A 13,997-nucleotide genomic window follows, 5' to 3' on the forward strand; every position below is an offset into this window, starting at 1 on the left:
CTCATAGATCACTAGGAAAATGCCAATTAATAATAATAACCACCTTTTTAATGTGCTTACATCTGCTAGGGAGTACATTATATGTATAATCTTAGTTAATTAACATTTGTTTCAAAAATCAGGAGAGTGAGGTAAGGGACCTAATTTGCCAAATAAATGCTAAGTGGCAAAATCAGACTTAAAACAGTGTTTTCTATTGGTGAAGCTTATGTTCTTAACCAGTTTGTCTGCTGCCTCTCTTTGGCATACTTTTGAAAGAGCTACCGTGTCTTAAAGTTATGACATTTAGGCCAAACTAAAGGAGAAGAAGCCTCTTTTCAAATAAAGTAGTTAGAGGGGCTAGAAATTTGACTTTTAAGAACTCACTCAAGATGATAAGAATAGCAAACAGATCTCAAAATATACGCAGTAAGTACTACAAGCACGTCACACATAGTAATTAACTTAATTCTTATAACAGCTCTGTGAAATAGTATTACCCCTAAGATGATTTCTGTTTTATGGATGAGAAAACTGAGGACACGTGAGGTTAAAAAAATGGGTCCAAGCTCCCGAGCAGAGAGCTGAAATTTGGTTTGAGGGACTATCTCCAAGCTCCGTAGTCTTGCGCCTCCACATCTAGGTGTTCAGGGAACAAGACTGAGGATTCAGTATAGATGTAGAGGTTACACAACTGAACATTACTACTGGGCTGAGACCTATGAGTTCCAACAGGTGGGAAATGAGGCGACCTTCTTCTAACTTCATTCGTTTCCCTCCATTTCCCTTCGGCAGAGCTGCTGCCTGAAGGAAGAATACGATCATTTCCAGATGTCATTAGGCAATCATATGTGATTTCTGAACAAACAAGTCAGTGGCTCTTCTTGAGACTTACATAGCAAGTATTGACTAAACAAGCTAACTAACTGAAAGTGCTAAGAGTAAACACATGCAGCCTCTATGTCCAAACATTGCCTTCCTGAATTGGGGGTGTGTGTGGAAATGAGAATGGCTGAAAAGCAGATTAGAGAAGGAATAGACTGAGGTATAGGCATGACGCAAGGTGCAAAAAGGTTGTTGTCCACAGTGTGGAGTAAAGGGTCACAGGAAGTGAATCAGATCAGTGTTTATGAGTCATCAGTTAATCTCTATGAGCCATAGTTATTGTTGACTTAATATCATAAAGCAACTAACTTGTTTTTTTAACCTAAGCCTCATTATAAGAAATACATATATATATATATACTATTGCACATTTGTAAAGAATTCATTTTTTTCCTAATGCATATATATGTACCATTAATGTATTTTTTTAAAACTTTATTGTTGTGTTATCTAAAAATCCTTGCATGTATCATCAGTAGTGTAAGTACCACACTTTGGGACACCAAAGTAGAATTAGGAGATGGTAATCTTGCCCTGTCTTTGAAAAAACGTAAATTTGCAAGAATTTGCAAGAAAATATTAAAAAAAAAAAATAGGCATGTGAGAAGGGAGTGGAATTACTCAGGCTGAGAGACAGCCTAAGAGGAAAGATGGTAAAATGAAGCTATATGTATGCTGTGTAAAGGGTCATATCACAATGGGATGAGAGGGACAGTTAAAAGGTCTGGAGTAATGGACAGCCATAAAAAGAAACGGGTGTCTCTGTTCCCCATAGCCAGGGCACACTAGAGACCAGGTTTGTACAGTAAAATACCAAGTATCAAGGAATAACCAGAGACTCTTAGGTCAGTAGCTCGATTCAGACGATATTCACACCAGAATCCATTGCAGAACGAAGGCTCTTTTCTTTTCCTGGGAAGGTATGTGTCTTTTTCTTAATAAATATACAAACGAACACCTTCTTTAACACTTTTATTGTGAAGCAAACATTGCTTTCTTTCACTTTTTCATTCTGTCTCTGACATTATATTTGTTAACACAGGAAAGAGCAGTAAGTTCAAATTTTGATTGACTCTACTGTCATCCTAAGGGTTGAGAGCTTCCTGCAGTGGTGATATAGGAAATAATGTGATATAAAAAAATCATAGAATATAAGATTTTTAAAAAAGAGAAGAAAATGTGGAAGTCAAAGTCTTCTTAAAAATATTTGACATATAGATTAATTCAGAAAAATAATGGTATTAGCATAAAGCAGGATTTTTTAAAAAGCCTTGAAGTAATAGGTTGAACCACATGAAATTGCCAATATTTGCTATTTTTGACCTACAGGTAAGATGATTTCATAGGTATCAATCTATACACACTATTTGGTTAATAGGTTAACAGTGTTTACAGGAAGGGGTGAGATCAGGGGACGGAGAGAAGCACTTTCCATCCTGGTTGAATTACTGTTCTTTTTTTTTACAAGGGATATGAGGAGAATATATTTATGTATTACTTGGCTTTATAACAGAAAACAATCACAACTAGCTTTTCACGAATTGACTAGATTAGAAAATAGACGTTTCTAATTGACATTATCTACAAGGCAAGTTTATTGTAAATACTGTAATAGCAGACAGTATATACCAGCTAGCATAGAGGGTGCCTCTTGCTTTGGCTATCCTGGGTGGTTTTATTTCCGAGGATTATTGGGGGCTGATGGAGTCCTGCTGCAGGTGGTGATGCTGGTCAAGGGCAGTTGCCAGCTAGAAGCCAAGATGACTTCAGTACATGGTCTTACTAAAGGAATCAATCTCTTTTTATCGTCCTGAAGATATTGGATTCATATAATGCATATGTATATGGCTGCATTCTGACAGAACACTCAACTCTCTTCTCACATACATATTTTTATGTTTTATGTTTTCTTCAAATTCTTGCAAATTCACATTTTTTCATGGACAGGGCAAAATCTGTTTTAATTTGCAATCATAGCAACTATAGAAATAAATTAAGTTTAAATTTTATTATTAGAAACTTAGATTTAATAAATATTTTTAAATAATATTAAAAATAAATCGGGTTGGGGCCTGTGATGTAAATAAGTTTTCTGTGCATATATTTTAGCTATAAAGAAACATGGCTATATTTTGATTCGAGGTTCTATTGTTAGTCATTCTAACTCTGGATTGCAAATTTGCAAAAATTGTAAAACTAAGCAATAATTACTTCTTTAAGGAAAACATAATAGGCATCACTACATATTGTGGCAGATGTCCCTATATGGTATCTTTTTTTTTTTCCCCAGGAAAAATGAATGAGACACATTTATTTCTTCAAGTAAGTGATGTTTAGGCAAACTCCAAGTACAAACTCTTGCAAACTCACATATGATCAAATAGTCCAAGGAGATGTCTGCTGACATTTAGATTAACAAGGGACATTTTAAAGGTCTGAGGGTAGGGAACTGGGACACTGTCAGCAGCTCATGGATCTCTAAAGCAAAGTCGAATTTTCTAGGCTTTCAGATGGGCTAAGCAGAATACATTCTTGTTTAGCCCTGCACTAGAGCAACACCATTATTAATTATGCAAACATTTTTTTTTTTTGGATGAGTAAAAGAATTTGAGAGTGACTCAGCAAGAGTTTTCAAAACCAAATACCTCTACCTGCTTATTGAACATGTTCTTTTCAAATGTGCTCTGTTCTGTGAGACATAGGGGTTAAAAGTTTGAGACCTATGAAAGGGAGGCTTCATCACTCGGGTGGCCTCTGAGAAAGCCCCGGTTTTGTCTGTCAGCTCTACCTAGTCCTTTCATCCTTTTAGTTTAAGTTGGAAATAACTGATACTTCTTCAAGGTTAACCTTTAATTTTCTTTAATAAACATAAAACCTGGTTAAATCCCATAACCAAAGACTGGGTCCACCTGTCAAAAGGGTGTGTGTGGTTACTTTCATATTTTCCTTTAGATGATACTGTGTGCTGTGAGGATATCTTGGAAAGGGGTGTGTGTGGGGGAATTGAAATGCTAATAAAGATGTAAAGGCAAAAGAATATTTTTTACAAGACTCTGCTAAAATGACAGTTCAAGATTTAGTTGAAAAGGGAAGGCTCCCAACCACCAGTCCCTTGGAAATTTGGGGGTGACGTCCTCTCACCTATTTTGGAAACTACTTGCAGATGTGGGGAAACTTCTGAATTGCTCACAACAGGGGTTTTGCAGAGATTTCCTCTGATTTTTTTTTTTTCCTCCTCAATTTCTCACAACCTGTGTTTGTCTTGCGTCTGCTAGGCTGACATGTGGTTTACCTCGCTGATCCTTCTGCCAGGTTTTACACACGCTCCTCCGAAGTAAAACAACTCAAGCCCAAGGATACTGAGCAACTCTGCATGGGCGCCAGAACTGTCATAGAAATTTTGCTTCCCGAGTATTCCTTCCAACTTCCCTTCCTGCGCCCACGTGAGCCATAGCGCCAGCCCATCAGCAAGGTCTTAGCTTTTCCTGCGGCTGCAATCTGTAACTTGGCTTCCCCCCGCAACCGCCCCAATTGCAGTTTTGAAGATCTTAGTTCTTAGCGAAAGTTTTTGGTTAGGGGACTTTTGAAGGAATCTATTTCCTTACCTAAATCGCGGAGGCTCAGACACTTTTCCTCTATTCCTGGGCTGCTCTAAGGTTAAACGGCAGCAAAGGAAAGAAACACACTCGCTGTTTATTTGGGGGGAAGGGAAGTAGAGATTTGCAGCTAAGTTATCATGATCCCTCGCGCCACCCCCGGTCTGGCACTCAAGACTGACATGTACATCATCTATTAATTGCTGTTCGCAGACGCAGATACATAATATATTCATTTTTATCTTCGGTAAAATATAAATGGAATTGTCAGCGCGCTCGTGTCTGTTTGTTTGTATAAGGCTATCAAAAGAAGTCAGAGAGGAGGCTGTGGCCCGGATCCTGACCCTGATTGTATGAATAAGTAAGCAGGATGCAAGTGATTGGGTTAGATGCTGCGAAGATTTTTTTTTTTCAAGTTAGGAAGAGGGTAAAAAGACAGTCTGGGGGGGGGGCGGAGGAAAACAGTGCACCCCCAAATCCTCACACTTTGGCCCTCCTTGCAGTCGGTTGCTTTGCTGGCTTCTGCAGGCTTTTCAGGTCTCGCGGCGTAGACATGCCTGCCCCCCACCCCCTTCCTCGGTCTCCCCTTTCAGTTCAGATGTGCTGATGTGCAGACCGGATTCATCTTCCCGGAGCGCGGCGGCGGCGGGCGCAGGCGGCGGCGGCGGCGGCTGGCGCTCGGCTGCCGGGTCCTGGCAGCGGCGGGGGCGCGGCGCGGGAGCGGGAGCTCGGGTGGCAGCTGAGCCCGCGGGGCGCCGCTCGCCCGGCCGCGGCCGTGGGAAGTTCGTCCGTGAGAAGGACCCGCCGGCAGGCTGCGAGCGCCCGCTCCGCCAGAGCCGCGTTTGCCCGCTGCTGCCCCTCCCCGCCTCGGGAGCCCAGCTCCTTACCTGCCCTCCGCCCACCCACGGGCCCCTTGCCAACTTCTCTCTGCAACTGGGGGTAACAGGCAGTTCTTGCCCTCTCTGCTGTCCCAACGGCACCCGCATGTCTCCGGACACCTGAAGACCCCGGTCCCGCCGAGGAGCCGCTCCGTGGGGAGAGGAGCACCGGTCCCCTCCACCGTGCACATCCACGCGGACCGCGGAAGCCTCACCTCCCGGCCCCGTCCCCTCCTTTTCCTCCAGGGGAGGAGGATGGGGTTGAAAACGCTTTCCCCGAGGATGCTCGTGTGGCTGGTGGCCTTGGGGACTGTTTTCTACGGGGAGCTGTGGGTCTGCGCTGGCCTCGATTATGATTACACTTTCGATGGGAACGAAGACGATAAAGCGGAGACGATAGATTACAAGGACCCGTGTAAAGCCGGTAAGTGCCTCTCCGGTTTGGGACCGCGGCGCGCCGGGCACCGCGGCGCTGGATTGCCGATGGGCGGCGGTGGGAGCTCACCTGTTTCCTCCCCTCCCCTGCCAACCTCTCCGCCGCCCCTCCTTCTCGTCCCCTCCTTCCCTTGCCCTCCCTACTCCCAAGCGGCCGCCGCCGCGGCCCGAGGTGACTGGAGTTCTGTGCTAGTGGAATCGAGTGCCAAGCTCCGGTCTCCCAGTTTGGAAAAAAACGTCCTGGAGTTCTGATTCCCCTCCCCTCCCCCGGCGAAACGAAACGAGCCATAAACACAGCTGGCTGCCGTGGGTTTTAAATACCAGCATTCAGCCGGCTTTATGCCCGCAGGGGACAACACCTCCTCTTTGTTCCAGGGAGCCGTTCCCCAGCGCTCGCTGGAGCCCGAGTGGGCAGTTCCTTAAAAGGTGGGTGGGGATGGAGCTGCTACTTCGGGACACCTTTGCTCCCCACTTTTGCGCGGGTTTTCCAGAGCGGGTTCCAGGAGAGAAGGGGATTGTGACGACCTTGGGATCTCTCAGCCTAGATGGGATTCAAACGCATTCGCTCATAAACCTTTAAAAAAAAAAAAAGTTGCCACCCCATTCAAACTTGTGTCTTCCTTCCTGCGTACACCCCCGGGAACTGCAGTTGGCCTGGCACTGCCTGAAGCTCAGCTTCTCCTCGCCTGGCCCCGGAGCGCCTTGGGACCGTCCCCTCCCCTCCGTGCGTCCTGTGCCTCTGCAGGTCTCTGCTTCCGCGCGGGGCGGCGCTTTCCTCTCGCCGCCTCTGGTCCCAGCCGCACGTGCCGCTGCCGGCGACCACGTGAGCGCAGCGCCCCAGGGCGCCAGCGCCCACCGCGGCTCCGGCGGGGCTCCCGGACCCTAGCCCTGCTGAACTGAGGTTGAGGTGACCCGATTCAGTGTGGACTCACGACTGACTTCGGAAGGAAGGTTACAGGGATTGTTGGGGCCGACTTTCCAGGAGAGTTGTTTGTAAGCTGAAGGCACGTTCTGTCCCCTTTCTAGAGGTGTGGGCTCTGGCGAAACGAAGAGGAAAGGCGTGGGCAAAGTACCAAAAGTATCTATGCCTTTCCAGATTGTGTGCGGGGTTGGTCGGTCTGTGACTGCGAATTCTTCCCTTCTATAGCTAGGTAAACCTTATTCATCTTTTCTTGGGCCTTAAAGGAAGGCGAGATGTACAAAAATGAAAGAAAAGCCTGGAAATTCCCTTGTTAATATGTACCTTTGATGACACATTGCTCTGACAAGGAGGGTATGTGTGTCATGTTCTTGTTCTCATCAGATCTTTCTTTTTTTGGTGAACTCTTACTGCAGATACTTAAAACTGGAAGTAGCTTAGCAGAAATTTGTCAGTTTGGAACTCAGAATTCTGATTTAATTCAATTTTGGCTATTAAAGATTATAACTGTTCTGCTATCACCCTTAACACTCAGTCTATTCCACTGAAAGTTTCTTGGGACTTCCATGGAGGTCTGGAGGACACAACACGGTTTGCTATGGGATGACTAGTGGCTGAGCAACCAGAATTCAGTACTGAGCAACTCTCTAAACATACTTTTTTATTGAGAAATTAGTTTTGAGTAGTTTGCAACTGGGTGAAAATTGTGTGCTTCCTTGTAAGGTGGAAATGAAATATGTTATTTCTAAAGATTGTTACACACAACAGTATGGTGGTTACCAGAGGGAAGCGGGGTTGGGGATGCAGAAAAGTATAAAGGGGGTCGAATATATGGTGAGGGCAGGGGATTTGACTTTGGGTGGTGAATACACAATGCAGTATGCAGATGATATATTATAGAATTATACACATGAAACCTATATAACTTTACTAACCAATATCACTTCAATAAATTTAATAAAGAAAAAATATTGCCTAGGAAAACATCTATTCTGATGCTCTGTTGTGTGAAATATTCAACCAGCTATCAACCTGAGAAAAACAGAGCATATATATACATTGGTCCAATTCCAGGAAAATAAATATAGTTTTCTACACAAATTAACATCTGCCTTTTAAAAATCATCAACTTCAAATACGCCTATATTATAAGAAGTTTCAAAAATTAGCTAATCCATTTTCAGAAGTTATGTTGTTTCAGGTTTATCTTACGTTAGAAATTGTCCAGAAGAAGTTTCTGTGAACGTAAGTGGTTTTTTTTCTATTTATGAATGTTTTTAATTATAAAATTTCTGTATTTGTACCATGTGTATTGAAACACCTCAAGCATAAATGTTTATGTTCCTCAGCAAATAAACATCTAGGGCAGGAAAAATCTTTAATAGCACTAGTTAATTTTTGAACATAGCTGTTGACGTTAAAACAAAAACAGAAACAACTTTGAATGGGTTATTACTCTGATCTTATTTCTTCCCTGACTTCAAGTACAAGAAGCATACGTGTGTGTGCGTGTGTGTGTGTGTGTGTGTGTGTGTGTGTGTGTGTGTAGTGAAAGTGGAATAAGAATGGCCTGTGTGGAAGGCCGAGAAGTTTGCCCAAAATCTGAGATCACTTTTTAAATTATCAACCCTGCTTTTAATTTAGTGAAATGAAAGGCTTTAATTTACCAACTTGGCTAAAGAGTGGCAAAAGTGTGGTGCCTCCCTTTTGGCACTGTATAAGACGAAAGTTGTAATAACAGGAAAAAAATTAAATAGAACATTGAAATCCCAAACAAGAGTCGAAGAAAGGTTACTAACATAAGAAAGATGACAGATACGTGAAAGACGGCTATGTAAAATCAAGAGAAACTGATCTCCAGACTCTGGACCACCTTTGATCCACCCTTTCCAGAGAGCAGAGTGGAGGGCACGGCCCTGGAATAAAGTGTCCTTTTTGAACTTTTCTAACAGGGGTCTTGATATTCCCCAAACTACACAGTGGTTTGATGTCACTGTGACTGACATAGCTTCATGGTTTCAGAGCACTTTCGAGTACATTGTTTCAACTCAACACAATAGCTCACTATGGTAGAATTTGTTAATCTTCCCATTACACAGATAGGATAACAGATGCTCGATGAGGTTAAACGCCTTTCTTAAGATGATCAGAACTTGATTTCAAGTCTCCCGGCTGCAAAGTCTGGCTGTATTAAATTATTACACTGCAGCCTTAGCTAGACTTTTGTAGGCCTTCCTTGAAATGCAAACAATAGAAGTTCATCCAGGTTTACCTGGAGTCTAGACTAGTACAAATGCAGTTACTTTCATATCTGATATGAGTGGAATGACTAAGAAAATAATTTCATTTTTCCAAACCTAATTAGAATGTAAAGTCCTTGAGGACAAAGGTCATACCTGATTTTTAATGTTTATCACAGGGATGGATTTCCACTGTTAGGTATCTAGTATGTTCTCTCAACACCTTCTTAGTATCTATAGATTATTAATATTGATTTTTATCCCTTATCTACAAACTTCTGCTCTAACCAAGATCAAATGTTATCCAAGGAAGAATATTCATAACTTGTTGAGCACTGTGCCATCGTTAATATATTTGTGAAACAATGTAATTTACCTATCTATCAGAACTCTGATTTCAAGTTCTTGAAACTATAGGTTGAAAAGGAAGCCTTGTGTTAATTTAACTGAACTTTGATTTAGAAAGACATTTTTGGTATAAGTGAAAGTAGTAGTTAATACATCACAGCTTCAGATATATTTATATAGCCAAATCCATTAGGATAGAATAGAGATAATTAATCTCTATATAAATAGATAAGCACAAAGATGCAAATAATTCAAAGGAATATCTGACTGTCTTTCTTCAGTGCAGTACATGGTCATCTGAATTTGCAATTAGATTTCTCTTACTCTCTGTGATTCAGGAGGGCCCTGAGGGACATTGAGAAGCTGACCTTGCAGGAAGTCATTCCAGAACAGAGACTAAGATGTCTTGTTTCATTGTTGAACTATTTCAATAGGTGTTAATCTGGATGTTAATATCTGTGAAGAGTCTGGACAAATTCAATGTGTAAATTAATCTCTCAGATTTGTCTAGAGATTACCTGGAAAAGCAGAGACCTGATAAACCAACCTGGAATTCACAAATACCCTCTCTCTCTATACCTCCTTCCCCCCTGCTTCTGTCTCCCCTGACCGCTTCCTCCCTCCCTTCTTTCTTCCTCTCACTTTCTTTCTTTTTTTCTTTTCTCTTTTTTTTTATACTTAAGAGGGATATCAGGAAAGCTTAGGAAATTGAAATATAATATCCAATAAAGGAGATTGAAGAAATTAGTATTTTGGATGATGGATAGAGACTGATAAGACTGATGAATATATTTGTCCAGAAGAGTAAAATCCTCTTAGACAAGTGTGAGCACCCTGAAAAAAGACTTTCTACCTTGAATCTTCTAAGTAAATGACTCCTTTTGTGGAAAAAAATCCAAGCATAATTAAAGGTCAGTGACTTGAAAGGTTAATTTTGTCTTCAGAGTAGCATATACAGGCCTGTTTAAATAGAAATAGTTTTTTGGCATCTTAAAGGGTTCTTCTTTCTGCTTTGCTTTATAACCAGTGTCCTAGTGTCCTAGTATACTAATTCTTAGGATAATTTTCATAAGTTTATAATGTCTCAGTAAGATATTATCATTATTTCAGTACTCAATATTGCACTTTCTAGCTTCATTGGCAGCCTCCTAGGTGTGGCATTTTAGAATTTGATGTGCAACCCACGTCTACTTAATTCCATCGCAACATCAAATATCCAAACATATATTTCTCGGTCAGCACCTCTCTAGGTTGCCAAGCCCTCATGTTAAAAATGCGTTTCATCTAGCTACTTCTTTTAGCCAGGCTCTTCTGTTTTAGTTTTCATTCCTCAGATCTTGAGTTTTTTTCTCCTCCTGCTTCTGGGGCCAACTCAGAAGTGGTCAAAATACAGTTTCTGCAAAAGGGATGAATAAGGCATTATATTCTGTATACTTGAAATTTGTCCTTCATTTGCCAGTAGTAATTCTTTAGCCTTTGTCGTGAGGGCCCACATCAATTTCTGGCCTGCAAATGGCAGTTATTGTTATTAGGTATGAATAAGATAGATAATTTTTTCTTAAATATATTTCTTCAGTCAAATCTGTGCATTATTATATGAATTACCTCAGAGAAGACATTCCAGTTAAGAGATTCCCACCTTCTCTGTTAGGCCCCCTTAGTCCATAGTGAAAGAGTTTAAAGTGTGTAAGAGCCTAGCGAAACCCTTTTAAAAAAGTTAATGTAATTCTACAACTTTTCCTTATGATAGTTCAAGTTTTTGCAAAAGTCTAATTTATGCCATTCAGAGTTTCTTCTGCAGAAATTACAGTTTCCCTATATTGTATATGTATGAATCCATCTGATCAACTTGCTTTGATTTAAAATTTGGACTCACTTGCCCTGTAGTTGCCACCATGTTCTTTGTAAACCTTGAGAATATTAGTCACATTAACAATCCCTTAGCCCTCTGAATCACCAGGTTTAGTGGATAGAGGCAAGCCCTTAAATTTTTCTAAAACTCAGGTAGAAAGTATCAAGTGCTAGCAATTTACCATCATTACTTTTTTTTTCCTTTTAGAATATTATCTATCGCTTCTAATAGAACCTTTGACTCATCAGTTTAAAATATTTAAAACTGAGTCCTTCCTAAGCTTTTCTAAGAATGCTTAGAAAAGATAGAGGCAAATAATCCATTTAAAATGAGGCCTTGCACATCCTGCTGGGACCATCTGGTGTCTGGGGAGGTGGGGGAAGGGGGTCAGCACGTTCCCCCTGAACTGTAGGAAAGCCCCCTGCAGCATCTTGAGCCCACGGCTAGGCCTGGGCTAGGCCTGGGCTAGGCCGGGGTTCAGGTGCCTGGCAAGATTCCTGGGGATGTAGGATTTCCTCTACTGGGGAAATTTTGAGGCCTCTTACAATTCTTTTGTATCCAGGATCTGGAATTAATCGTGGACTTATCCTTCCTAAATTAAGGAGTGGAGAGTCCTCTCTCCAACCCTGGCTATGGCCGAATGATTTAGCAATATGGCTCTAGTGGTTTGTTTTCCTTTAGTTATCTATTGAATAAGAATGCTAGGGAGGAAAAGTTTTTTTAAAAATTTACAGCCTCAAAGCTATGGAATAATTCCATAAAATGTGTTCTTCCCCAGAGAGCGGGAAGAGGGACTCCTTTGCTTATTTCTTTAGTTCTTGCCATTGTCAGCCCTGAAAATGGAATATTGACTATTAGGTTTTGAGACATTGTGGGCTGGCTAATGGAATGCTTGTTTTGTCAGCTCCTTACAAAATGTGTGCTAATCCTGTCAAGCTGGTCTAAAGAGCTCAACTATATATTTGTATTAAGTATTGTAAATTAGGTGTTAATTGAAATCCAGAAAGTGAACTAAAGAGGTGTTTGTCTTACTCAGCTCTTCTCCTGCAATTTACATTATAGCTTAAGCTAAAATATTTGCTTTCAACCATATTAAAAAAAAACTTCCTCAAATGAAAATAGTTCTAAAAAATTGAAACCATACATTAAATAGGTCAGAAGTGCTTCCCAAATTTATTATTTTTCCAAACAAAATCTAGCTTTATGTTTTAATATGCTGCTCAAAGCTTTCACTTCAATGTTTAAAAAAGACATTTCAATGGTTTTTAACAGACTGCACCATTTTACAAATTGTGGGAGTCATTATGGAGATGGAGACCGAAACCATGTATTTATATCAGCATTTGATATTTCCTGGGTTGTTGAACTTCCTATTAATGCCATTTAATTTGTGATAGGGGAGGCAGAGGTGGAGGGGTAAAGGGCGGAATAGTTTCTTCATTCCTTTCATTTCTCATCAAGTTAACCTGTCAACACATGGGTTGTGTACCACCGAGACACCTTGAATGGCCCCTGGCCTGGTTGCTCATATCAACATCTTCTGAGCTCTCTCCTTTGGCCATGAGTGGGTTTGAAGTGTTTATTGGAATAATCTCAGTTCTTGCGCAGCATTGGGAACCACCTTGGCATCGGTTCAGTGGATTGACTGTCCTGGAAGGATGGTGCTCCATCTCTGCCCTGACCGTTTTAAGCACAAATGCCTAGTAGTTGAGGGTTTATGGTATTTTGTGTTTTGTATTCAGGTTATTGTGTTATTAAGTATGCCTCACCTCATGGAGCTTAAAATATCCCAAGGAAGAACATCATGCGTAACTAGAAAACAGACAAATGGAGAACTTTCAAGAGAATAAATTCTTGGACCCCATATACCTCTGATATCTAAGCCTTCATGACTCATGCCAAAAGCACATAGTTCATATTTTTACATTAAACATTTTAAATAAGCTCCTGTCTTCACTATATTCTCATCAATTAACATTATTGTTATCCCTTTGGACACAGAAGAAACCGAGACTCAGAAAGGTTTAGTGGCTGGGCTGTCATCACACTTGGTAAGCAGTGAGAACTTGAACCCAGGTTCTGTACTCCAGTGCCTTTTTTTTTGAATCTCCATCACTGTGCTTTTCTTTACTGAGAATATATCTCGCCTTCAACATTCTTGCGTTGCAGAAACCATCTACTGTATTGTCAGAGTAAGGCCAATACTTTTGGTTGCATGGAACATAGCACAGACCCTCCTCCATTTCAAGAGAGTATTTTTTAAGTGTGGAGAGTTACCAGTGAATGCCCCAGTTAGGTATGAGACTAATGAAAATGCCAAATAGTGTAGTGGAGACACTGCTGTGTTGCCCCAAGAACATAAATTGTGACAGCAGGCTTTCCATGTCGATTAAGGCAGGGGTTGAACTGGATTTGATTAGGATACAGTCATTAGTGTCCTGTTCTTGGCACAGGCTCTAGCATTTTCTGTGGTACTTATTAAATTGTTTCACACTTTCAGTTTGCTTTCTGAGTATTCAGTGAATTCATGATTATGAGCCCACTGAAGAGTGTGAAGAAGATCCTTTGAAATGCAGGTGATTCAGGAAAGTGGTTTACAGTGTACATTATGTGTGTGAACGATGTGCGAATGCCTTTGAGAAAACAAATATGCTGTGAGAAGGTACCTGAATAACTTGATCTTTTTCAATCTCAACTTGTCTAAAAGCCCTAAGGTCAAAAGCTTGAAAGCTTTTTAGGGATCATAGGGTTAACTAAACTTCTTGGAACACCAGTCTGATTTTCTAAAGGTAGGATGTCTGGTACATTCAAAATATATACTATATGTAATACTTATTATATTACAATTCCTTTGAAGAAAACGTA

General features: G+C 41.1%; 1 protein-coding gene across 1 annotated transcript in view; it reads left to right on the plus strand.

Moving 5' to 3' along the window:
* Window positions 1–4,791: 4,791 nt before the first annotated feature.
* TLL1 (tolloid like 1) overlaps window positions 4,792–13,997 on the plus strand; it is a 171,693-nt gene continuing 162,487 nt past the window's right edge. The window contains exon 1 of the mRNA XM_011363716.2: window positions 4,792–5,762. Within this exon, the coding sequence (XP_011362018.1) occupies window positions 5,594–5,762 (169 nt within the window). The 5' untranslated portion in view covers window positions 4,792–5,593. The remainder of the gene's footprint in view (window positions 5,763–13,997) is intronic.

This window comes from Pteropus vampyrus, unplaced genomic scaffold (assembly GCF_000151845.1).
Source record: "Pteropus vampyrus isolate Shadow unplaced genomic scaffold, Pvam_2.0 Scaffold88, whole genome shotgun sequence".
Classification (NCBI taxonomy): Eukaryota; Metazoa; Chordata; class Mammalia; order Chiroptera; family Pteropodidae; genus Pteropus; species Pteropus vampyrus.